The 24,584-nt window shown below is 41.9% G+C and overlaps 1 protein-coding gene across 5 annotated transcripts in view; it reads left to right on the top strand.

Moving 5' to 3' along the window:
- TTBK2 (tau tubulin kinase 2) overlaps positions 1-24,584 on the top strand; it is a 161,665-nt gene that overhangs the window by 116,470 nt on the left and 20,611 nt on the right. For all 5 annotated transcript variants that reach the window (XM_062205751.1, XM_062205750.1, XM_062205748.1 and 2 more), the window contains 4 exons: positions 5,067-5,224; positions 13,039-13,255; positions 19,678-19,889; positions 22,106-22,694. In XM_062205751.1, the coding sequence (XP_062061735.1) occupies positions 5,067-5,224; positions 13,039-13,255; positions 19,678-19,889; positions 22,106-22,694 (1,176 nt within the window). The remainder of the gene's footprint in view (positions 1-5,066; positions 5,225-13,038; positions 13,256-19,677; positions 19,890-22,105; positions 22,695-24,584) is intronic.

The following is a 24,584-nucleotide window of genomic DNA, read 5'->3' as shown; positions in this document are numbered from 1 at the left end:
TATATCCTGGGGAAACAGCTACACTTTATTATTTTATCCTGCACTATATATGGCATTGTGCCTGGCATCTAAATTTTCAACAAATGTTAGATATATTTAATTGAATCTACTAGTAGTTTTCTACTCAGAAAGTGTGAAAAAAAATCAACCCATAAATGTCTAAGTACTATTTTCTATTAATCAATGGTGAAAGTATCAGAATTATAATCAAGACTGTTAGAAAAGAGTTAGAGAGAGGGAGAGACAGAGAGATCTTCCATCCACTGGTTCTCTCCCCAAATGGTCACCATAGCTGGGCCAGTCTGAAGCCAGGATCCAGGAGCTTCTTCCAGGTCTCCCACATACTTGGGTGCAGGGGCCCAAGTACTTCCTATCCTCTGCTGTTTTTCCAGGCGCATTAGCAAGGAACTAGAAGGGAAGTGGAACAGCCAGAAATCGAACCAGTGCCCATATGGGATACCGGTGTTGGAGGCAGTGGCTTTACCTGCTATACCACCATGCTGGCCCCCAAAATTATAATCAAGATTAAAGCAGATATTTTATTATAATTTTTTTTGACAGGCAGAGTGGACAGTGAGAGAGAGAGAGACAGAGAAAGGTCTTCCTTTTTTTGCCGTTGGTTCACCCTCCGATGGCCACTGCGGGCGGTGTGCTGTGGCCGGCCCACCGCACTGATCCGATGGCAGGAGCCAGGTGCTTCTCCTGGTCTCCCATGGGGTACAGGGCCCAAGCACTTGGGCCATCCTCCACTGCCTTCCGGGGCCATAGCAGAGAGCTGGCCTGGAAGAGGGGCAACCGGGATAGAATCCGGTGCCCCAACCGGGACTAGAACCCAGTGTGCCGGCGCCACAAGGCGGAGGATTAGCCTGTTGAGCCGTGGCACCGGCATTATAATTTTTTACTATTAGATTTTGAAATATTATAGCAGGTATAAGAGACAAAATGTTACAGTATGAATGAAAATGTTACAGTATGCACAGTTGTAAAATTGCATAGAATTACATACACACAATAGTGGGTGCATGTAAATAGATGAAATCTGAGGATTCATCCCTGTGGATTTTATCCATGTAATTTTACTGGTTTGGGCATTGTACTATAGTTATTTAAGATGTTAGCGTTGGAGTAAACTCAGTAAAAGAAACCTCTCATACTGTTTTTCCAGTTTACTATGAATTTGTAGTTATTTCAAAGTAAAAAGTTGAAAAAGCAACATTTTGAGAAATGTAGATAATGATAAAAAAAATTAGGCATGTTGTAGCCTTCTTATAATCTAAATAAATTCTTTTAAAGTATTTTGAGAAAGGAAAATATCTCTGAGGTGTAATGTAAAAGCTTTTGAGTCTTTATGAAATTGGCTACAGGAATTCCACTTGTAGATGACAGTTAATTAATGAATGAAAAACTAAGACAGCAGCCTCAGATTAGATAACAAAGAACCCTAGTGGTGCCTTAATATATAGATTATTGTCACAATTCTGATAGGAAGTATGTCACAGTAGTGTGATAGGAGGCTGGCTGGCATGTTCTTCTGAAAATGCTGTGATGGCAAAATGGGTTGTGGCCCATCTGGGGTCTGTAGTTACATTGGTTATTACTTTGATCATGGCTTGAAATTGCTGTAAAACATCTCAAAATAGTCTAATGATATAGCTACAAAGGTGATAGCTGAATTCTGGGTCTTTTTTATTTTTAAAGATTTATTTTATTTAATTGAAAGGCAGAGTTACAGAGAGAGAGGGGAGAGACAGAGAGGCCTTCCATCCACTGGTAACTCCCCAAATGACCACAACGGCTGCAGCTGGGCTGGTCTGAAGCCAGGAACCAGGAGCATCTTCTGGGTCTCCCACATGGGTGCAGGGGCCCAACCACTTGGGCTGTCCTCTACTACATTCCCAGGCACATTAGCGGGGAGCTAGATTGAAGTGGAACAGCCAGGACTTGAACAAGCACCCCTATGGGGTGCCAGCACTGCGGGTACACCACAATGCTAGCCCCCAAATTCTGAGTCTTGCAATCCAGAGTGATATAGGACTGGCCTGACCCTTGTATGACTCTCCTAATTTAGTGAGTTAACACATTATGTCCCATTGTCCCATATATGGGACACAGATTTAAACTGAGCAATAAGTATACAACTTATGTTAACTTTGAAATAAATATTATGTTGTTGAAATATTGTAGAACTGAAAACTTGGGGTTTAATCTCTAGTAAGGTGTTGATTTGTAATCACCACAATGAAGACAGACAAACTGTAAGCTAAGGGTGAGACTGGGACCTGACGAAATCTGTATCACAGGCGTTAGGGATGGGGGCTCAGATTCATGTACACAGATATATCTTCATAAGGGTATTCATATTATATGAAACATAATTAGCAAGTTGAAAAGACTAATGCAACCTGTAAATATACACATTGTACTCTGAAGCTAAAACGTGTGTCTAACAGTCCAGACACTGCTGTAACATTGTTAAAATCAGGTAGGGAAAGAATTAAAAGGTGGACAGACTTCATTAGTCTTTCTTTTTTTTTTTTAGATTTATTTTATTTATTTGAAAGGTAGAGTTATAGGAGCGGGGGGAGGCCTTCCATCCATTGGTTCACTCCCCAAATGACTGCAATGGCTAGAGCGGGGGCCGGTCTGAAGCCAGGAGCCCAGGAACTTCTTCCAGGTCTCCCACATGGGTTCAGGGGCCCAAGCTCTTGGACCATCTTCCACTGCTTTTCCACACCATCAGCAGAGAGCTTGATTGGAAGTAGAGTAGCCGGGACACGAACCAGCACCCACATAGGATGTTGGCACCACAGGCAGAGGCTTAATCTACTGTGCCACAGCACCAGCCTCACAAATAAATATTCCTAAATTTAAAATACCTGTTGTGTTTTAGACCCTGGAGATGCAGTAATGAGCAAGAACAAATATGTACTGGCTTCTTGGAGTCTGGATTGAAAGGGAGAATGTAATCAAATATTCAGAAATAACTAAATTTACAATTGATAACATTTGACCACTCTCGTTGTTGAAGTGGTTTCCTTGCTTGTTGCCTAGAACACCACACTCTTGGTTTTCTTCCTTCCTTGACCACTTTTTTTGTTGTCCTTGTTAAGTCCTTTTCTTCTGTCCATCTAAATGTTGGAGTACCCTACGCCTTAGCCAATGGACCTCTTTCTTGTCTACTCCATCTGCCAGGTCTATGGCTTTAAATAATACCTATTCATATCTATATCTATCATATTCATATCTATCTATATCTATACCTATTCATATCACATATCTATATGTGCTCAAATTTGTGTCTAGATTCCCTGTTCTCCCTAAACTCATAAAATGTAAATACTCCATCCTCAAACTCACTGCTTCCCATCTCACTGCATTTACCCAGTGGTTTAGGACAGAAATCTTAAGTTATCATATATTCCTTCTTTAGTCTCACAGTTTTTGTCTAATCTGTCTCCAAGGTCTGTTGTCTTATATCTCCAAATTAGTTCCACATCCTTGCTCTTCTCAGCACCTCTGCCATTGCCATGCTGACTCAACTGACAGTAGCCTCCTAACTGGTCCTCTGTTCCTAGCACCCTCATTCCCATTCCTGTTCATGACATCTGCTGTCCACTTAGTGGCTGAAATAATATTTAAAGCCTAAAACAGACCTCTGCAAAATGTTCCAAAGAAGAAGTGATGATGACAGGTCTAGGGTAGGAAATGTACAAGGTGAATCTGGAAGTTAGGATTCTAGCAGATTAAGAAAACTAATGAGAGAAGGCTGGTACTATGGTATGGTGGGTAAAGCCTCTGCCTGCAGTGCCGGTATCCCATATGGGCATCAGTTTGAGTCCCAGCTGCTCTACTTCCAATCCAGCTCTCTGTTATGGCCTGGGAAAGCAGTGGAAGATGGCCCAAGTCCTTGGGCTCCTGTACCCGTGTGGAATACTTGGAAGAAGCTCCTGGCTCCTGGCTTCAGATCGGCCCAGCTCCAGCCATTGTGGCCATTTGAGGAGTGAACCAGCCGATGGAAGACTTCTCTCTCTTCCTCGGCTTCTCTGTAACCCTGTTTTTCAAATAAATAAATAAATCTTAAAAAATAAAAGAAAAATAATGAGAGAATGAAGTCATAACTCTGACTTTCAAATAAATAAATAAATCTTTAAAAAAAAGTTAAATTATATGTAAGTCAAACCAATAACGAAATTTTTTCATTGTGTATTTAAATACATAAATATGTATATATACATATATACACAAAATATTTATTTACTTATTTGAAGGCAGAATTACAGAGAGAGATGGGGAGACAGAAAGAGAGAGATCTTCCCATCCGCTGGTTCACTCCCTGAAGAGCTACAATGGCTGGGGCTGAGCCAAGCAGATGTCGTGATTCTGGAACGTCTTCCGGGTCTCACACATGACTGCAGGGCCCAAGTACTTAGGCCATCTTTCTCCAGTATCCCAGGTGTGATATCATTGAGTTGGATCGGAAGTAGAGCAGCCAGATCTCTATCTACCACCCATATGGGATGCTATCTTTGTAGGCAGAGGCTTTACCCGCTATGTTACAATACTAGCCCCCACACAGGTATATTTTAAGAATTTTTCAAAACCACACAAAAAAATTTGAGGAAATCACAATGACCTTCTGCCATGCCCCACTTTTTTTAAAACAAATAAATGGGCAAATAGAGAATTCACCTGAATACACATGTACATATATATATATATATATATATATGTGTGTGTGTGTGTGTGTATATATATACACACACACACACACACAGCACACATCTTTTTTTGAGAATAGGTTCTAGATACTTTATTATGTGTCTTCCAAAAACAGAAATATTCTCCTACACCAATTGTAAACCAATAACTCAACCAAGAAAAAATTCCAACATTAATTCAATATCATAATTCAAATATGGTCTTTATTCAGATTTCCCTATTTGAACCATCAGTTTTTAAAGATCATACTATCATTTTATGACTAGGGTGCCTTCTCTTATAAAAGAAAGTGACTATGTTTACTATTGGCTGACTCTGTCTGTTCATTTTTTCTCTTGGTGCTTTAGCTTCTTACATCCGTGTTTGACAATAGCATCAAGACATTTGGAGTAATTGAGAGTGACCCTTTTGACTGGGAGAAGACTGGAGCTGATGGTTCCCTGACAACCACCACTACTTCTACCACTCCTCAGTTGCATACCCGCTTGACCCCTGCTGCAATTGGGTATGTCTCAAGCAGAGCATTTTGTAGTGACTCTTCTGTATGCATGGCATTGGCAGAAATTTGTTTTATTTCACTGAGATACCCTCAGATGATCACAAGCTTATTGATTTTCTTAATTTCACACTGCTCTTGTGTATTCCTTTGGGATTACATATCTTGGAATGTACTAATAGATTGTACTGTAAAGTAGAGCTTAATGGTTTTTCAATTTGTTGATGTCAGATTTACAGTGGATTTTCCTCAAAATTAGAGGGAATCTAAGTTGTGTTTCTGAAGAATGTGTGAGACCCTGAAAACAATGAGCCACAATTATATCTATCTGTAGTGTAGTGGGAACAATACATGTAGTGTGCTCCTTTTAAGAAAGTGATTTAATTTTCATGACGTATTATGAACAGGTTGGGGTGATTTCCATGTACTTAGTTTTTTGTTTTTAATGTTTTCTCATCTACATTTGTTAAATATTGCTGATTTTGTTTCTTGGTTTATCTTTTTTTCCTTTATCTCCTTCTTTTTTATCTTTCTGCAAACACTGACCATGGTAATAATGCACATACATACCAGGATACTTCAAAAAGTTTGTGGAAAAAATGGAATTGAGAGTATGAATTTACTTTAGTGCAAAAAAAATTTTTAATCATAGCTTTTTCCTAATATTCGTTTTGCATGTACTTTAAAAACCATTTTTGTGCTCTAAAAATTATTTATTTTCATTTTTTATTCGAAAGGCAATAAGAGAGACAGACACAGGCAGAGAGAGAGAGAGATCTTCCATCTAATGGTTCACTCCCCAAATACCTTCAACAGCCAGGCCAAAACAAGGAGCTAGGAACTCCATCCAGATCTCCCACATGAGTGGCAAGGACTCAAGTGCTTCTGCCATCATCTGCAGTGTCCTAGGGTACATATTGTTAGGAAGTTGGAATTGAGAGCAGATCCTTGATTTGAACCCTGGTACTCTGATATAGAATGGGGGCTCCCAAATCGCATTTTGTGTGTGTTTATTTTATTTTAAGATTTATTTTATTTATTTGAAAGAGTTACAGAGAGAGGTAGAGACAGAGAGAGAGGTCTTCCATCTGCTGGTCCACTGTCCAGATGGCCACAATGGCCGGAGCTGTGCCGATCTGAAGCCAGGAGCCAGGAGCTTCTTCTGGGTCTCCCATGTGGGTGCAAAAGGGGCCCAAGGACTTGGGCCATCTTCTACTGCTTTCCCAGGCCATAGCAGAGAGCTGGATTGGAAGTGGAGCAGCCAGGTCTCAAACCAGCGCCCATATGGGATGCCGGCACGTCAGGCCCCAGGCGTTAACCTGCTGTGCCACAGCACTGGCCCCCTAAATGGCATTTTGATAATTCTCTCAAACATCTGTTCCAGTAGGTTCCTCTTTTAGCATTGACCCATTTAGGCAAAGATGGACGTGAAGGTCATTACATCAAGTGGAAAGATTACCCAAAAAATCATTTGTCTTCCCATAACAATTTCAAGTACGTATTTCATCTGTGCCAGGATTTAACTGCTGCCTTAGAATGGTTCACTACTAAGATGTCTGTTTTACCACTCACTATAGTCACACATCACTGCAATCTACTAAGACTGTTTAACTTTTAGGGATCTAGGTCACTTTAAGAAAATATTTCATTATTGCTAAAGATTGTGTTCAATCAGCAATATTTTTAAAAAGTGGCATTTATAGTTATAGAACATTAGGGCTGGAAGGAGACTTTTCACTTGGTGAATGATAACTGAAATTTAGAAAAGCCCTTGTGGACCATGATTCTAAGGGAGAGATGAATAATCATGTAAATAGGACATGAATTACTTGAAAGAAATATATAGACAAAGATCAATTAGTAGTTTCTATTTTCCCCCATATCAGTTCATGGAGAAATTTATGAACTGGATAATTGCAGAATTTCTGCTTTCCCTATTGGGCAAAATTTTTTTCCCCTATATGTTGCGTAAGGGCTTACAAATATTAGATGTTTAGTGAAAAGTTTCTAATTGAAAAAGCAATGCGAATTTCACAGAATAAAAGAAAACATAGGGACTGGCATTGTGGCATAACAGGTAAGCCTTATGCTACTACCTGCAACTTCAGTATCCCATATGGGTTCTGGTTCGTGTGCCGGCTGCTCGGCTTCAATCCAGCTCTCTGCAAATGTGCCTGGAAGAGCAGCAAAAGATGGCCCAAGTACTTGGATCCCTGCCACACATGTGGGAGACCCAGATGGATTTCCATGCCTCTGACTTTGGCCTGGTTCAGTCCTGGCCATTTTGGGGAGTGAACCAATGGATGGAAGATCTCTCCTCTTTTCTCTTTTCTCTTTTCTCTTTCCTCTTTCCTCTTCTCTCTCTCTCTCTCTCTCTCTCTCTCTCTGTGTGTGTGTGTATGTGTGTAACTCTGCCTTCCGAATAAATAAATAGATCTTTTTTTTTAAGGTTTTTTTTTTTGTTGTTGTTGTTGTTGTTGACAGGCAGAGTTAGACAGTGAGAGAGAGAGACAGAGAGAAAGGTCTTCCTTCCGTTGGTTCATCCCGCAAATGGCCACTATGGCTGGCACTGCACCGTCCAAAGCCAAGAGCCAGGTGCCTCCTCCTGGTCTCCCATGCGGGTGCAGGGCCCAAGCACTTGGGCCATCCTCCACTGCCTTCCTGGGCCACAGCAGAGAGCTGGACTGGAAGAGGAGCAACCAGAACAGAACCAGCGCCCCAACCGGGACTAGAACCCAGAGTACCAATGCCGCAGGTGGAGGATTAGCCTAGTGAGCCACGACACTGGCCATAAATAAATAGATCTTTAAAAACAAAAATATAGGTTGATTTGATACCTGATTATTTCCTTATGTCACTTAATAATGTTTTATTCTCTAAGAAAAATGGTAAATTGTGGGGCCAGCGCTGTGGCACAGTGGGTAAAAGCCCTGGACTGAGGCGCCAGCATCCCATATGGGTGCTGGTTCTAGTCCCACCTTCTCCTCTTCCGGTCCAGCTCTCTGCTATGGCCTGGGAAAGCAGTGGAGGATGGCCTGAGTCTTTGGGCCCCTGCACCCACATGGGGGACCTAGAGGAAGCTCCTGACTCTTGGCTTCAGATTGGTGCAGCTCTGGCCATTGTGGCCATCTGGGTAGTCAACCAGCGGTGGAAGACCTCTCTCTCTGTCTTTCTGTCTCTCTCTCTGTAACTCTGTCTTTCAAATAAATAAAATAAATCTTTTTTTTAAAAGAAAAATGGTAAATTATATAAAATCATATAATTGATGAAAATTTCTTGGAAATAGTTTCTTTTAAAATGATTGTCATATCTGAGTTATTACATTAGAATTTATACTTTTAAATCAGGTTGAAAGTCTAGATTTTCAAAATTTAGAAGTTTTATTTTGTAGAATTGACATGACTTGAGTTTTCTTTTTTTTTTTTTTCTTTTTTTTTTTAACTTTTATTTAATGAATATAAATTTCCAGTGTACAGCTTATGGATTACAATGGCTTCCCCCTCCCATAACTTCCCTCCCACCCACAACCCTCCCCTCTCCTGCTCCCTCTCCCCTTCCATTCACATCAAGATTCATTTTCAATTCTCTTTATATACAGAAGATCAATTTAGTATAAAGATTTCAACAGTTTGCACCCACATAGAAACACAAAGTGAAACCTACTGTTTGAGTACTAGTTATAGCATTAAATCACAATGTATAGCACATTAAGGACAGAGATCCCACATGAGGAGCAAGTGCACAGTGACTCCTGTTGTTGACCCAACAAATTGACACTCTAGTTTATGGCGCCAGTAACCACCCTAGGCTCTCGTCATGAGTTGCCAAGGCTATGGAAGCCTTCCAAGTTCGCCAACTCTGATCATATTTAGACAAGGTCATAAAAGACAGAGTGAGGATAGTAACCAATGATCCTAAGAGTGGCATTTACCAGGTTTGAACAATTATACAGCATTAAGTGGGGAAGAGGACCATCAGTACACACAGGTTGGGAGTAGAGCCATTGGTGGTAGAGTAGAGGTTATGATTACAAAGGAATGAGGCCCAAGTGCACTAGACAGGGTCTAGAACAAAGGACAGAGTCATTATTAGATGTGCTAAGAAAGGTGCTGTCTAAGCTACAATTAAGTTTTCTGATTGAGAGGCAAATAGGACCTGATAGAAGGGGCTTGATAATAATCTGTTGGGCTTTAGGCCTTGTAAGTTAAGAGGCCCAGACCTACCTATCTCTTCACATGGGGTATATCCTAAGGGAGGTGTGAACCTCCTAGGGGAAGGCACTCTGTTGACTTTCATTACTTGGCTGGGCTGGGAGGAGAGCTGGCCAGGTAAAGGCAGGTGGCATCTCTAACAAGAAATTTACAGTTCTGCCTGCAATGTTCCTGACCCTACTTGACCATACCCTCAGCTGCAGTGGTCACTTTGGAAGTTGGGCTGAGTGAAGGGCTTTACAGCTTAGAGCCAATAAGATCTGTGGCTCCGACCTGGGCATCCTTCGATTCCAGGGCAGGTCCATTTCCAGTGATCCAACTCTTGGCAGAGCTGCCAGGGCTCTTCACAAGCTGACTTCTGCTGAAGCCCAGGCTTACCACATTGAAAGCACTGCAGTAGACTGGCCTGTTGGGTCTCCTTGAGGGCAGATCACTGTACAGATCAGCCATTAATAGGCCTGCCACCCATTGCTTCTGATGCCTAGCTTTCTTTTCCTCCTGGTTTGTGTTAAAGCAGACCAGAGGATGCAAGTCAAGGGAGTGCCCGTGTCCCATCTCTAATCTTCGGTGGCCTGAACTACAAGTCTATAGTCACAGGCATGTTCTGTAGTAGTTTTCCTAAGGTAGACAATGCCCATGAGGAAAATTATATTCTCACTTTAAAACTTTCTTTCCCTTTTGTCTGAAAGGGAGGTTTTTTCTTACTGTATACTTCGCTGATGGCGAAGTGAATCTAGCTATGAGATTATTATTTAAGTTCTTAGTTTGGCTATGCTATTACAGAAAAATGTTAGCCATCTGTTTTATAAGGTCTAAAGATTAAATTGTGCATCCTACAGATTCCTTCATAATAGAATTAGTTTCCTACCTTGAAGAGAATAGAGAAATGAAAGAACAAGTTGGGCTTAGAATAGAGAAATGAGGTTGCAAGTCCTAGATCGGTTGCTGACAATAGCAATATTACACGAATACTTAGCAAACTGTTTCAACCATTAGATAACAACTTAAGAAAACATTTACCAGAAGGTCCAACGCCTTCTATAAATTTTAAGAATCATGTATTTGAAAACACCTCTTAAATATCTAACATGGTGTAGTTTGTTTAACCAGTAAACTTAAGCACAACCATATAAAATGTTTTTAGTTTCTTTCTACCAACAAGTTTAAAACATATGATACACAGATTCAGGTCACACAAATTAAAATGTATCTTTGATTGATTTTAGCAGCTTAAATTTATGGACAATCTTATCTATAAGCCATTTAAAATAAAACTCTTAATAAAATTTCCTATGTGGACATACAATATGTACACACATATAACATAGCATAATAGACCAATATAGCAATTTTAATACTAGCTTTTAAAATCTTTAACTCTTTTTGTAGATTGCCAATTGATTTGAATTGCTTTTTGTTTTTAGATTACTTTAACACATTGCTTTAACAGAGCATCAGAGTTTAATTCTATGTCAAAGAGAAATTGAGCTTCCTGTGATCTTTTGCTGTGAGGTTTCCTTCCTTTACCTTCTTTCATATTGGTGACCATGTTTCTGTGTTTCTGTGTGTAACACATCTTTAAGCATCTTTTGCAGGGCAGGATGAGTGGCAACAAATTCTTTCAGTTTCTGTTTGCTATGAAAAGTCTTAATTTCACCTTCATTCACAAATGAGAGCTTTGCAGGATATAATATTCTGGGCTGGCAGTTTTTCTCTCTTAGTAAATGGGCTATATTTCGCCATTCCCTTCTAGCTCGTAGGGTTTCTGATGAGAAGTCTGCTGTGAGTCTAATTGGAGATCCTCTGAGAGTAATCTGACGTTTCTCTCTTGCACATTTTAGGATCTTTTCTTTATGTTTCACTGTGGTGAGTTTGATTACAATGTGTTGTGGTGAGGATCTCTTTTGGTCATGTTTATTAGGGGTTCTATAAGCTTCCTGTACTAAGATGCCTCTGTCCTTCTCCAAACCTGGGAAATTTTCTGCTAGTATCTCACTGAAAATGCCTTCTAATCCTTTCTTCCTCTCCATGCCTTCAGGAACTCCTAGAACCCGAATATTAGGTTTTTTAATAGTATCCTGTAGATTCCCAACAATATTTTTTAGATTTCTAATTTCTTCTTCTTTTCTTTGGTTTGCCTGTTTCCTTTCCTGTTCTCTGTCTTCTAAGCCTGATATTCTCTCTTCTGCTTCGCCCATTCTGTTTTTAAGGCTCTCTAATGTGTTTGTCATTTGATCTATTGAGTTCTTCATTTCATTGTGGTTTTTTGTCACTATCACAGTTTCATGTTCTACTAGTTGTTTCATTTCATTTTGATTCCTCCTTAATATTTCATTTTCACGAGAGAGATTTTCTATCTTGTCCATTAAGGATTTCTGTAGTTCAAGAATTTGTTTTTGAGAACTTCTTAATATTCTTATCAATTTTTTGAGATCCGCTTCTTGCATTTCTTCGATCTCATCATCTTCATAATCTTGAATTGGGGTGTCTTTTTCATTTGGGGGCGTCATAGTGTCTTCCTTGTTCTTGTTTGCTTGGTTTTTGCGTTTGTTGTTTGGCATTTTGGAGATATTTGGTTTCTTCACTGTGGTGTTTTTTCTTGTTACACTATGGCTCTATATTAAGTGGACTGTCTGCTTTGGGTGGAGCCTTAGAGGCTTGAGATGAGTGTGGACTGAGAGCTGTGTTTGGTTCCTCAGGGTTGAGGGTGTGTCAAAGATGACACTCCCAGGTTAGGCGTGGTAAATCTCTCTTTCTTTTTTGATTCAAAAGGGAAGTAATTCCGCACAGCTGAACGTAATTGGAGGTAGTTAGCAGGCAAATGATATACCCACAGGAGCCAGAGATAGGAAGCTCTTTCCAAAGGACCACACAGGAAATCTCTGCTGCCCTTGGTGTGGGCTCCAATTCTCCTGCAGTCTCCCACTGGATTGCCAAGTTAGATCCTAATCTCCTGTTATTTCACCCCTCTCCCCAGAGTTAGGTTTTTCTGCTAGGCTCAGGGCTGGTGCAGACCTGAGGTCGCCCTGCTCATGACATATGTCCAAAATGGCGCCTGCTCTTTGTCTTGTTCGCCTTTGAGGGGTGAGCGGAGAGAGAGAAACTCGCGTCCGTATCGGTCACTTTTTTTTTTTTTTCCTCTCTCTCTTCTAGTTAGCCTGGTGAACTTTTCCCCAGGGGTTTCAAGCCTTGTTCCCTCTAGTCTCCTCTTTCCGCTTGCCTGCTGGTGTCTCGGGCTATTGAGGTTTGGCTCACCTCGCGTTCCAGCGCTGGTGCGTTGAGTCTGCCGCTGGTGTCCCGAACTTGGGCTCCCACGCTCTCCACGCAGGTCCACTGTGAATCACTGGTTCTGGAAGAGTTTCCGCTGCTGTTTCTTCCCCTACTCTTTCTTGACCCTGCAGTATCTCTACTTTTATTAACCTGTGTGTCTTGCTGAACTATCAATGTGCTCGCTTCCTATTCCGCCATCTTGCCGCTCATGACTTGAGTTTTCAAGGTGTGTGTGTGTACCTAATAAATTAAATCCAGGAACAAAATGTAGGAGAGTCTCATAGTATATTTTGATTCTGATCTTCATAAGTTCTATCTTTTTTTTCCTGCCCTCATTTTCAGAATTGCCAATGCCACTCCCATCCCAGGAGACTTGCTTCGAGAAAATACTGATGAGGTATTTCCAGATGAGCAGCTTAGTGATGGAGAGAATGGCATCCCTGTTGGTGTGTCACCAGATAAGTTACCTGGATCTATGGGACACCCTCGTCACCAGGAAAAGGATGTCTGGGAAGAGATGGATGCCAACAAAAACAAGATAAAGCTTGGAATTTGTAAGGTGTGTATTTCTTGTATAGGAAGTGATGCCTTTCTCTGTGTACTTACTATCTGTCTCTTATTATTGCAGCAAAGTATCATGATTCTCAATTTTGAATGACAGGTGGATTGGACATTGTAATGCTGGTTACTTAAATATTTGCAATTGCAGTGTTTTGGTTAATTTGTCCTATTAGACTCATGTTATGGGCTGTAAACGTTAATCTTCATCTTGGATTTTGTGGGAAAATGAAGGAATTAAAAAAAAAAGAACTAGACACTTACACTATGAGAGACATACATGTAGAGCAGAAGTTACCAGTCTTTCCAAATAATCTGACAAGACCCTGGGGCCTTTCTTTATTGTGGACCAATGATGTTATGAATACCATCTGAACACTGTCTCAGATGGAGGTGAAGAAGTGAGAGTTGGAAATGTAAAACATCCAGTTGATGAAGTGGATGTTGAATGAATGATGTTTTCTTCATTAGAATTTAAAGCAAGTCCACTTGTCAGTATGGTAGAAGATAGAGGTTTCTGACATATAGCTAATTTGTAGTTATTTGGGACAGATTACCTCCAAACTTTTCTTTAATCTTAATGTTCCTGAGCCTTTCCCCTTACATAGAAGGTAAGGTTAAGCACCAGGCTCCTGGCTTCGGATCAGCGCGGTGCACCGGCCGTGGTGCACCAGCCGCAACGCGCCGGCTGCAGCAGCCATTGGGGGGTGAACCAACGGAAAAGGAAGACCTTTCTCCCTGTTTCTCTCTCTCACTGTCCATTCTGCCTGTAATAAATAAATAAATAAATAAATAAAGATAATGGGATGGAGGGGCAATGAACATAAGTCAGTTTTTTGGTACTTAAGTGTTTTATTTTTAATTTTTAAAAAAGCGTGTATTTATTTGAAGGGCAAATGACATACATGTACACATGTACCTGCACACACACACAAACATGCACACATGCCTGCAACAGCCAGGGATAGGGCAGGCAGAAGCCAGGAGCCTGAAACTTTATTGGGTTTCCCACATGGTGAGGGAAAATCCAAGTACTGGGGCCATCATTTGTTGCCTACCAGGTGCTTTTGCAGGAAGCTAGATTGGAAGATGGACGTAGAATTCAATCCCAGCGCTCCAGTATAAGGTATTTAGCATAAAGTGGACCTTGGAAGACTGGCAGTTACTTCAAGTGAGTCAATAAGAAAATATGAAGGGGTCAGCTGTGTACAGCAGGTTAAAGTCCCCGCCTGCAGGACTGGCATCTCATATAGGCACTGGTTTGAGTCTCAGCTGTTCCACTTCCAATCTAGCTCTTTGCTAATAGCCTGAGAAAGCAGTGGAGAATGGCCCAAGTCCTTGGGTCCCTGCACCCACATGGGAGACGCAGAAGAAGCTCGTGACTCCTGGGGTCTGATCAGCTAAGCCTCGGCCATTGAGGCCATTTGGGGAGTGAACCAGTGGATATAAGACCTCTCTCTGTGTCTCTGCCCCTCTGTAACTCTGTATTTCAAATAAATAAAATAAACACTGTATATTTACACTATTTTTCTGGGGCCCTCGCTGTGGCACAGAGGGTGAAGCCACTGTCTGCTGCACCAGCATCCAGTTTGGGCCCCAATTCAAGTCCTGGCTGCTCTGCTTCCAATCTAGCTCTCTGCTAATGTGCCTGGGAAAGCAGCAGAAGATGGCCTGAGCCCTTGGGCCCCTGCACCATTACGGGAGACCCAGACAAAGCTCTTGTCTCCTGGCCTCGGCCTGGCACAGCCCTAGCCATTGAGACCATCTGGGGAGTTAAACAGCAGATGAAAGATTTCTCTGTCTCTCCTCTCTCTCCCTCTCTCTCTAACTCTGCCTTTGAAATAAATAAATAAATCTTTAAAACACACACACACACACAAAGAAAAACCAAAAAAGCTATTTTTCTATCTTCAGTAAGAAATTAAGGGATGGGCATTTAATGTATCTTTTAGGGCACCACTGGAGATGCCTGCATCCCATGTTGAAATGTCTGGGTTTAAGTCCCAGCTCCACTCCTGATTCCAGCTTCCTGTTAATGTGACCCTGGGAGGCAGTATGTGATAGCTCAAGTACTTGGTTCCCTACCAACCACATGGGAAACCTGGATTAAGTTTCTGACCTGACTTCGCCCTGACCCAGTCATGGCTTTTGTGAGTAGGGAGCCATAGATGGTAGAGAGATCTCTGTCTCTCTCTGCCTTTCAAATAATAATAATAATAAATTAGCTTATTATTAGATTTTTAAATTATAAATGTTTTGGTTTTTTTGACAGGCAGAGTTAGACAGTGAGAGAGAGAGACAGAGAGAGAGAGGTCTTCCTTCCATTGGTTCACCCCTCAGATGGTTGCTACGGCCGGCGCGCTGCACCAATCCGAAGCCAGGAGCCAGGTGCTTCCTCCTGGTCTCCCATGCAGGTGCACTTGGGTCATCCTCCACTGCCTTCCCGGGCCACAGCAGAGAGCTGGACTGGAAGAGGAGCAACTGGGACAGAATCTGGCACCAAGACCAGGACTAGAACCCGGGGTGCTGGCGCCGCAGGCAGAGGATTAGCCTAGTGAGCCGTTGCGCTGGCCAAATGTTTAAATTTTTTAAAGGTTAACTTCAGTGGAAAATTAACTTTTTGACTCTTCTGCTTAAAATACAAACACATAGTAGGTAATAGGGATTTTTCTGCTCCATTATAAGCTTATGGGACCACTGTCATGTGTAGGGTTCATTGTTGTTCAAAATGTTGTATGGGGTGCTTGACTGTACCCTAAAATGAGAATATTGTAAAATATAGAAATTTGTATCTGACAGTTCTGGAAGCTGGGAAGTCCCAAGATAAAAGCAGATTTGGTGTCTGATAAGGTCTCCCGTTTTTACTTTCTTGCTGTGTCCTCACATTGTGGAAGAGACAAGAGATCTCTCTCGGGCCTCTTGTGTAAGGACCCTGATCTTTTTCATGAGGGCTCTGCCTCATCCCTTCCCGAAAGTTCCACCTCCTGATAAGATCACTTTGAGATTTAGGATTTCAACATGAACTTTGAGGGGACACAGACATTCAGACCATAGCAAGTACATACTTTGAATCCAGGGAGACGCTTACAGTAGTGTTCTCTGCACAGATGTGATATACCACAGTGTGGTCTGGCTTTTGCATAGTACAAATAGTACAAATAGTACTAATCACTAATAGTAATCAGGGATGAATCGTGAAAAGTAGATAGTGAATCCGTGCCAGATTTTCAATAGCGTCATCTGTGACTGTCTTTATGGCATCAGGAACAAAGTATTCTTATGGCAAAAAAATTACTAGTATCATCCTCAGTTGTCAGCCCATATGGCTGTGTACATGAGAGATTGAAATAGTATTGGACATGTAAGAGCTTAATTACTTTAGTTTTCTTTTTTTTTTTTTTTAAGATATATTTATTGATTTGAAAGGCAGAATTACAAGGTGGCAGAGGCAGAGAGAGGAAGAGACTTCAACCTGTACTGGTTCACTCGCTAAATGGCCTCAATGGCTGGAGCTGGACTGATCCAAAGCCAGGAACTAGGAGATTCTTCCGGGTCTCCCTCTTTGGTGCAGGCGCCCAAGGACTTGGGCCATATTGTACTGCTTTCCCAGGCCATAGCAGAGAGCTGGATCGGAAGTGGAGTAGCCAGGACTTGAACCATATGGGATTCTGGCACTACAGGTGACAGCTTTACCCACTACGCCACATCACTGGCCCCACTTTAGTTTTCTTTCACTCAATTTTTTAAAGGTTATTTATTTACTTATTTATTTATTTGGAAGGCAGAGTTACAGAGAGGCAGAGGCCATGAGAGAGAAGCCTTCCATCTGCTGGCTCACTTCCCAGATGGCCACAATGACTGATGCTGCGCCAATCTGAAGCCAGGAGTCGGGAACTTCTTCCATGTCTCCCATGTGGGTACAGGGGCCCAATGTCTTGGGCTGTTTTCCACTTTTCTCCCAGGCCATAGCAGAGAGCTGTATTGGGAGTAAAGCAGCCAGATCTTGAACCGGCGCCCATATGGGATGCCAGCACTGCAGGTAGTGGCTTTACCCATTATGCCACAGCACCAGCCCCTACTTTCACTCATTGTTACTACTTACTGTCAATGAAATTTAAATGGCAGATGGTTTTGCTCCTAAGCACTGTTTCCATTATTTATTATAATGGTGTGCTGTTTTTTTTTCTTCTCATTTTATTTGAAAGGTAGACAGATATTCCATCTGCCCACAACAGCCAGGGCTGGGCGGGGCTCAAGGAAGGAGCTGGGAACTCCAGGATCTATGTACATCTTGGATCTTGGATCTCATGTACATCCGCTGCCTCCCGGAATGTTCACTAGCAGGAAGCTGGATCAGAAATGGAGTAGTCAGAACTCAGACCCAGAGCACTCCAGTATGGGATGTGGGTGTCCTAAGCAGTAGTTTAAGCCACTATGCTAAATACCCACCCGATGTACAGTTTCTTAAATTTGTAATATAGACTGCTATACTCTTTACTCTTTTTGAACATCTAGATAAGCCATTTATCTTGATATTAAACAGAACTCAAATATTGGCTTTTAGACTTATTCTTTCATCAAATCAACACAGTTTAGTTGAGCACCTTCTACTGGCAGCTTACTAAGGCACTAGCTGTGCAGTTTAAGATACACCTGTTGGGGCTGGTGCTGTGGTGTAGTGGGTTAAGCTGCTGCCTGCAGTGCCGGCATCCCATATGGGTGCCGGTTCGAGTCCCAGCTCCTCCACTTCCAATCCAGCTCTCTTCATTGGCCTGGGAAAGCAGTAGAAGATGGCCCAGGTCCTTGGGCTCCTGCACCCCCGTGGAAAACCTTGAAGAAGCTTCTGGCTCTGGATCGGCACAGCTTCAACTGTTGTGGCCAATTGGGGAGTGAACCAGCAGATGGAAGACCCCTCTCTCTCTGCCTCTCCTTCTCTCTCTGTGTAATTCTGCCTTTCAAATAAATAAATAAATCTTAAAAAAAAAAAAAAAAAAAAAAGAAAGAAAGAAAGAAAAAGAGGCTAGAGCCAGGAGTTGAACCCAGGCAGCCTGACATGGAACATGGGTGTCTTAATCAGTAGGCTAAAGACCGGCTCCCAGTGTTCTACATTTAAACTACAATGTGTTTGGCATTTGTTTCTTTTTGCCTATCTTGCTTGGTCTATCTTGTGTTCCTGAGTTTTTTGATTCATATTTTAGTGTCAGTTCCGAGGACTGCTTGACCATTTTCTATATAAACATTGCCACCTCTTCATTCTGTTCTCTTTCTGGGACTTCAGGTGGATATATATTATGCATTCTTATTCAGGCTTTAATGTCTCATTTCATATTTTTCTTCTTATCTTGCTGCACCTCATTCTAGTAACTTCTTTGGCTTTGTTTTCTGGTTCACTAATTAATAACTGGATTTTTTGTTGTTGTTGGTTGATTTGCAGTTTAACTTGTTAGTTGAATACTTAATATTAAATTTAACATTTAATATTAAATCAGTTAAATCTCAGTCCTTTTTGACCTTTGTGCTAAAGACTTTTATTTAAACACTTTATGCATAGCTATTTTATATTTTATATCTGAATACTTTTGATATCTTTGGAGTTTAAAAGTTTTTTTCAATGATTATTTCCATTGACTCTTGGTCATGGTGGCATGCCTCTTCATGTGTTTGATTATCTTTAGTTGTTTGCTTATTAATTAATAATTGGCAAAGACCTAATCTGGGAGTTGGAGATAGCTTCCTTCAGAGAAAACTGGCTTCTGTTTGTCCTGGTAGCCAAGAGCATACCTGTCATTTGAGGCCAGCTGGGAATATTTCTGAAGGTCTGTAATCAAAATAGATGTCTCAGACTTCCCCCTCTCACCACACACGTGATGTAAGGCTTGATTCCCGGATAATTATGCTGTTTGTGATTATCTGTTCTTAAACAGCCCACCAGTCTGTGCTGCCTTCCACTCAGGCTCCTGCTCTGCCCCAGGTCCTCCTTGTTGTAGTCCCAGGTTTTTATTGTTGTTTGTTTTTTAGAGAGGAAATAGGATAGGGCACAGACATTCAGGCTTGGTGACCTTTTCTAACTCTTTTGAGACCCCTTGTACCGCAAAGAAAATGATCTTTCAGTTTTTTGTTTAGTAGAACGTGGTCACACAAAGTATCTAGTCAAACCTATTTGGAAAAAACCAAGGTTGTTAGATATTTTTAGATTGTTACATGAAAAATATATAAAAAAGAAAACTAAAATGATACTGACTGTAAATTAAGACAAATTTTAATAGACTTAATAAATGCAATGTAATGAAGCAAACTAGTCAAAATATGCAAATCTTTGAAAACAAATCTAATCACCTATTTACATTATTTTCAGAGGCATTCTGATTCCTCTCGTGTAGTTATGGCAGTATTTTTCATGGTCTTGTCTTATATTTTGTCTAGGCTGCTACCGAAGAAGAGAATAGTCATGGCCAACCGAATGGCATTCTCAATGCGCCAAGCCTCGGTTCACCAATTCGTGTCCGCTCAGAGATTACTCAGCCAGACAGGGATGTTCCATTGGTGCGAAAGTTACGTTCCATCCACAGCTTTGAACTGGAAAAACGTCTGACGCTGGAGCCAAAACCAGATACTGACAAGTTTCTTGAGACCTGGTATACTTTCTTTATACTTTTTGTTATTTCTGTGTTATAAAGTCCTTTCAAATAAGAAATTCTCGCATTTTATAACACTGATTCCATAAAGCTGTCATTTTCATCCATGTTTTTAACTATTGTCATCCTGATTATTAATTTGAATTATCTTCTTTTAAAAAAAAATGTATTTATTTATTTGAAAGGCAGAGCTACAGAGAGGCAGAGGCAGACAGAGGTCTTCCATCTGCTGGCTCACTCCCCAAATGGAAACAATGGCTGGAGCTGGCCTGATCCAAAGTCAGGAGCTAGAAGCTTCCTCCAGGTCTCCCACGCGGGTGTAGGGGCACAAGGACTTAGACTGTGAATTGTCTTCTTATAACACAAATTGTTTATCACATCCTTTGGCTTTTGGAACTGAGCATTGAAGCTGGTAACTTCCTAACTCTAGGTACAAGTTAAATGAACATTTTTTGCAGTGACTTTGGAAGGTGATCCCTTCCAAACAACTGTAAATACTTGGAGAGGGCATGATACAGATGGCTTTAGGCAGGAACAAGAGGAATACATGAAGAAGAGGGTGCAATTTATAAACAAAGGACAATGAGTTCAATTAAGTGAAGCCCTTCTTTGTGTAAAGTGCTTTAAGAAATTAGATATTAAAAAGCCACTCCTTTGGGGCTGGCACTGTTGCTTAGTGGGCTAAGCCTCCACCTGTGGTGTCGGCATCCCATATGGGTGCCGGTTCTGGTCCCGGCTGCTCCTGTTCCAGTCCAGCTCTGTGCTATGGCCTGGGAAAGGAGAAGAAGATAGCCCAAGTCCTTGGGCCCCTGCACCCATGTGGGAGACATGTAAGAAGCTCCTGGCTCTTGGCTTCGGATTGTCCCAGCTCTGGCCATTGCGACCATTTGGGGAATAAACCAGTAGATGGAAGATTTCTCTCTCTGCCTCTGCCTCTGCCTCTGCCTCTTTGTAACTCTGCCTTTCAAATAAGTAAATAAGTCTTTAAAAAAAAGCCCCTCATTGTTCCCCCAAAGGTCATATCTATGTAGAGACAAGAAAAGACAGAACTTCAGAGTACTGAACAGAGGTAATAACTGTAATTTATGGTTACCAAGCACATTACCCCTACAACAAAATTTGAAAACAGAAGACAGAAATGAAAGTTTAAAAAGAGTTTGGGATGTATTTTTGAATTATAGAAAGGTTCAATGGTATTTTTCTTTTTTTTTCCTTAAGGATTTATTTATTTTTATTTGAAAGCCAGAGTTACAAATAGAAAGTGAGAGAAAGAGACAGAGAGAAATCTTCTATCCGCTAGTTCACTCCCCAGATGGCTGCAAAGGCCAAAGCTGGACTCAATCTGAAGCCAGGAGCCAGGAGCTTCTTCTGGGTCTCCCACATGGGTGCAGGGGCCCAGGGCCATCTTCTACTGCTTTCCCAGACCATAGCGGAGAGCTGGATTGGAAGTGGAGCAGCCCATATAGGCCCAGGTTCAAGTCCCAGCTGTTCCACTTCCGATCCAGCTCTCTGCTATGGCCTGGGAAAGCAGTAGAAGATGGCCCAGGTGCTTGGGCTCCTGTACCCGTGTAGGAGACCTAGAAGAAGTCCCTGGCTCCTAGTTGCGGATCCACGCAGCTCTGGCTGTTGGGGCCATCTGGGGAGTGAACCTGTAGATGGAAGGCCTCTCTCTGTCACTCTCTGCCTGTATCTCTGTAATTCTGCCTTTCAAATAAATAAATAAATCTTAAAAAAAAAAAGACCTAAGCTGATGGTAGCCATACCCTTCAGTTGTACATCTAAGGTGGTTACTATTGGCAATGAAGTATTAGTTTTGTGGGACCATGGATTTGACTGTCATGGTAGTTGCTGTGTTCCAAGACAGTTCAGCCACTTTGGGCTTGGTCTAATTCAGCTTCCATTTTAAACAATCCTTTGCAGATGTGTGTTCTTCCTCACTCAGCAGTCAGTCCCGTAGCTGTGTGATGTAATTGCATGTCTACGTGTTGACATAAAGCAGCCATCAGGCTGGAGGCATGCAGAGGGAAGCACAAGCTCCACCTCAAAGCAGGACTGTGAGAGGTGGAGGAAATGTTATCAACCCTGTGAAAATTTCCTTATGTCTTATGCATATTTTTCTCTCATTTTGGTGTGAATATATTTCGTATAAAGTTTGTAGACTATATAATAAATGTTTCTCCTAAGACAAATGAGTAATTTCTCTCTATTCCCTTAAGCCTGGAGAGAATGCAGAAAGATTCCAGTGCAGGAAAGGAGTCTCTTCTCCCTGCTGTGCTTCACAAGCCTTGTATTGCTGCCGTGCCCCGTGGTGACCACATCTGGCACTATGATGAAGAGTATCTTCCGGATGCCTCCAAGCCTGCCTCTGCCAACACCCCTGAGCAGGCAGATGGTGGTGGCAGCAATGGATTTATAGCTGTTAACTTGAGCTCTTGCAAGCAGGAGGTTGATTCCAAAGAATGGGTGATTGTGGACAAGGAAAAAGACCTTCAGGATTTTAGGACAAATGAGCCTGTAGGCCATAAAACAACGGGAAGCCCTTCCGACGAGGAGCCTGAAGTGCTTCAGGTCGTGGAAGACTCACCTCAAGATGAAAAGTTCCGATTAGGGCCTTGGGCAGAAAATGATCACTTACAGAAGGAAACCTCGGGTGTGGTCTTAGCACTGTCTACAGAGCGTCCCGCCACCGCTACTGCAGAGCAGTATACAGATAGGCTAGAACTCCAGGCTGGAGCTGCTGGGCAGTTTATTGCAGCAACACCCACAAGTCCAATGGAGGCACAAGCTGAAGGACCCATCACAGCGGTAAGAGATTTGTTCCTTCCATTATTTTTTGTTGTCCACTCAAAGTTACTGCCACTAATCCATTAAGTCGTAGGTTTTCAATTCTGTGAATATTTCAGTGACATATTTATTTCAAAGTTACTGTAAGTGGTATATCTATTGCTCAATTTAAGTATTAATAGGTATCGGGGCCAGTGCCGTGGCTCACTTGGTTAATCCTCCGCCTGCGGCACCAGCATCCCATATGGGCGCCGGGTTCTAGTGCCGGTTGCTTCTCTTCCAGTCCAGCTCTCTGCTGTGGCCTGGGAAGGCAGTGGAGGATGGCCCAAGTGCTTGGGCCCTGCACCTGCATGGGAGACCAGGAGAAGCACCTGGCTCCTGGCTTCGGATCAGCGCAGCGCTGGCCATAGCGGCCGTTTGGGGGGTGAACCAACGGAAGAAAGATCTCTCTCTCACTCTCACTCTCACTCTCACTCTCACTCTCACTGTCTAACTCTATCTGTCAAAAAAAAAAAAAAAAAAGAAAAGAAAAAAGCTCAAAAAGAAAAAGTATTAATAGCTATCATATACATAGGATCATGGGACCTAATGGGTTAAGAAAGGACTAGCTGATGGAAAACATCATGCTGAGTGTAATAAGCCAGTCCAAAAGGGACAAATATCATATGTTCTCCCTGATCGATGGCAACTAAACGAGCATCTAAAATGATACCCATTGAAGTGAAATGGACACTATGAGAGACAATGACAGGATCAGCCCTTGTCTAGACTGTTGAGGAATAACTTACTATTTTATTCCTTTTAGTATTTTTGTTGTTGTGGTTGTTGTTGCTCTGTTTGTTCTACATAAGACCACTGGTTGAACTCTGTAATCAATGCACAATCATTCTTAGGCGTTTAAAATTAACAGAAAAGTGATCTGTGTTAAACATAGGAGTGAATAAGAGAGGGAGGAGATATATAGGTTGGCACATGCTCACTCGGACTTACCTCCAATGGTGGAACTAGAAATGTGCCAGGGGATTTCAAATCAATCTTACCAAGGAGGCAGGTACCAATGCCAGCGCACTTGGTAAAGTGATAAGTATAAATACACAACCGATCAAAAAGATAGGGTATATGTCGAAGAGATTTCACAAATAAGACCAGTGTAAGCAAATAATGAAGGATAGAATTAAGAGGGAGAGAATGATCCTGCGGGGGAAGCAGGACACACAGCAGACTCATAGAATGGCAAATGCCCAAAACAGCACTCCTGCCTCAGAATCAACCCTTGGGACATTCGGATCTGGCTAAAAGGTCCATGAGAGTCTCACAGGCATGGAAAGCCATGACACGGTAGCAAAAAACAATCTAAATGAAAGACCCTAGTGAACAAGACCCCAGCAGAAGGAACAGGCCATCAAGGAGAGAGGCGCCTTTCTCTGAAGGGAGGAAGGAACCTCCACTGTGATACCGCCTTGACTAAACAAGTTCAGAGTCGGTGAACTCAAGGGACTTCCATAGCCTAGACAGCTCATAGCAAGAGTCTCGGGTGATTGCTGACGTCATAAACAAGAGTGCCAATTGTTAAATCAACAACGGGAGTCACTGGGTACATGCTCCCCACGCAGGATCTCTGTCCTTAATGTGTTTTACTATGAAACTTAAAAACAGTACTAGTCAAACAATACCCTATACCTTGTGCGGTTGTGTGAATGCAGCCTGTTGAAATCCTTGCTTAGTATATACTAAGTTGATCTTCAGTATATGAAGGTAATTGAAAATGAAACTCGATAAAGGGTAGGATGGGAGAGGGAGAGGGGAGGGCCACGGGAGGGAGGGAGGTTGGGGGGGAAGCCACAACAATACAAAAGTTGCACTTTGTAAATTCACATTTATGAAATAAAAAATAAAATAAAATAAAATAAA

Source organism: Lepus europaeus, chromosome 11 (genome assembly GCF_033115175.1).
Source record: "Lepus europaeus isolate LE1 chromosome 11, mLepTim1.pri, whole genome shotgun sequence".
Lineage (NCBI taxonomy): Eukaryota > Metazoa > Chordata > Mammalia > Lagomorpha > Leporidae > Lepus > Lepus europaeus.
The sequence above is the reverse complement of the archived record's forward strand: the minus strand, read 5'-3'. Positions and strand labels throughout refer to the sequence as shown.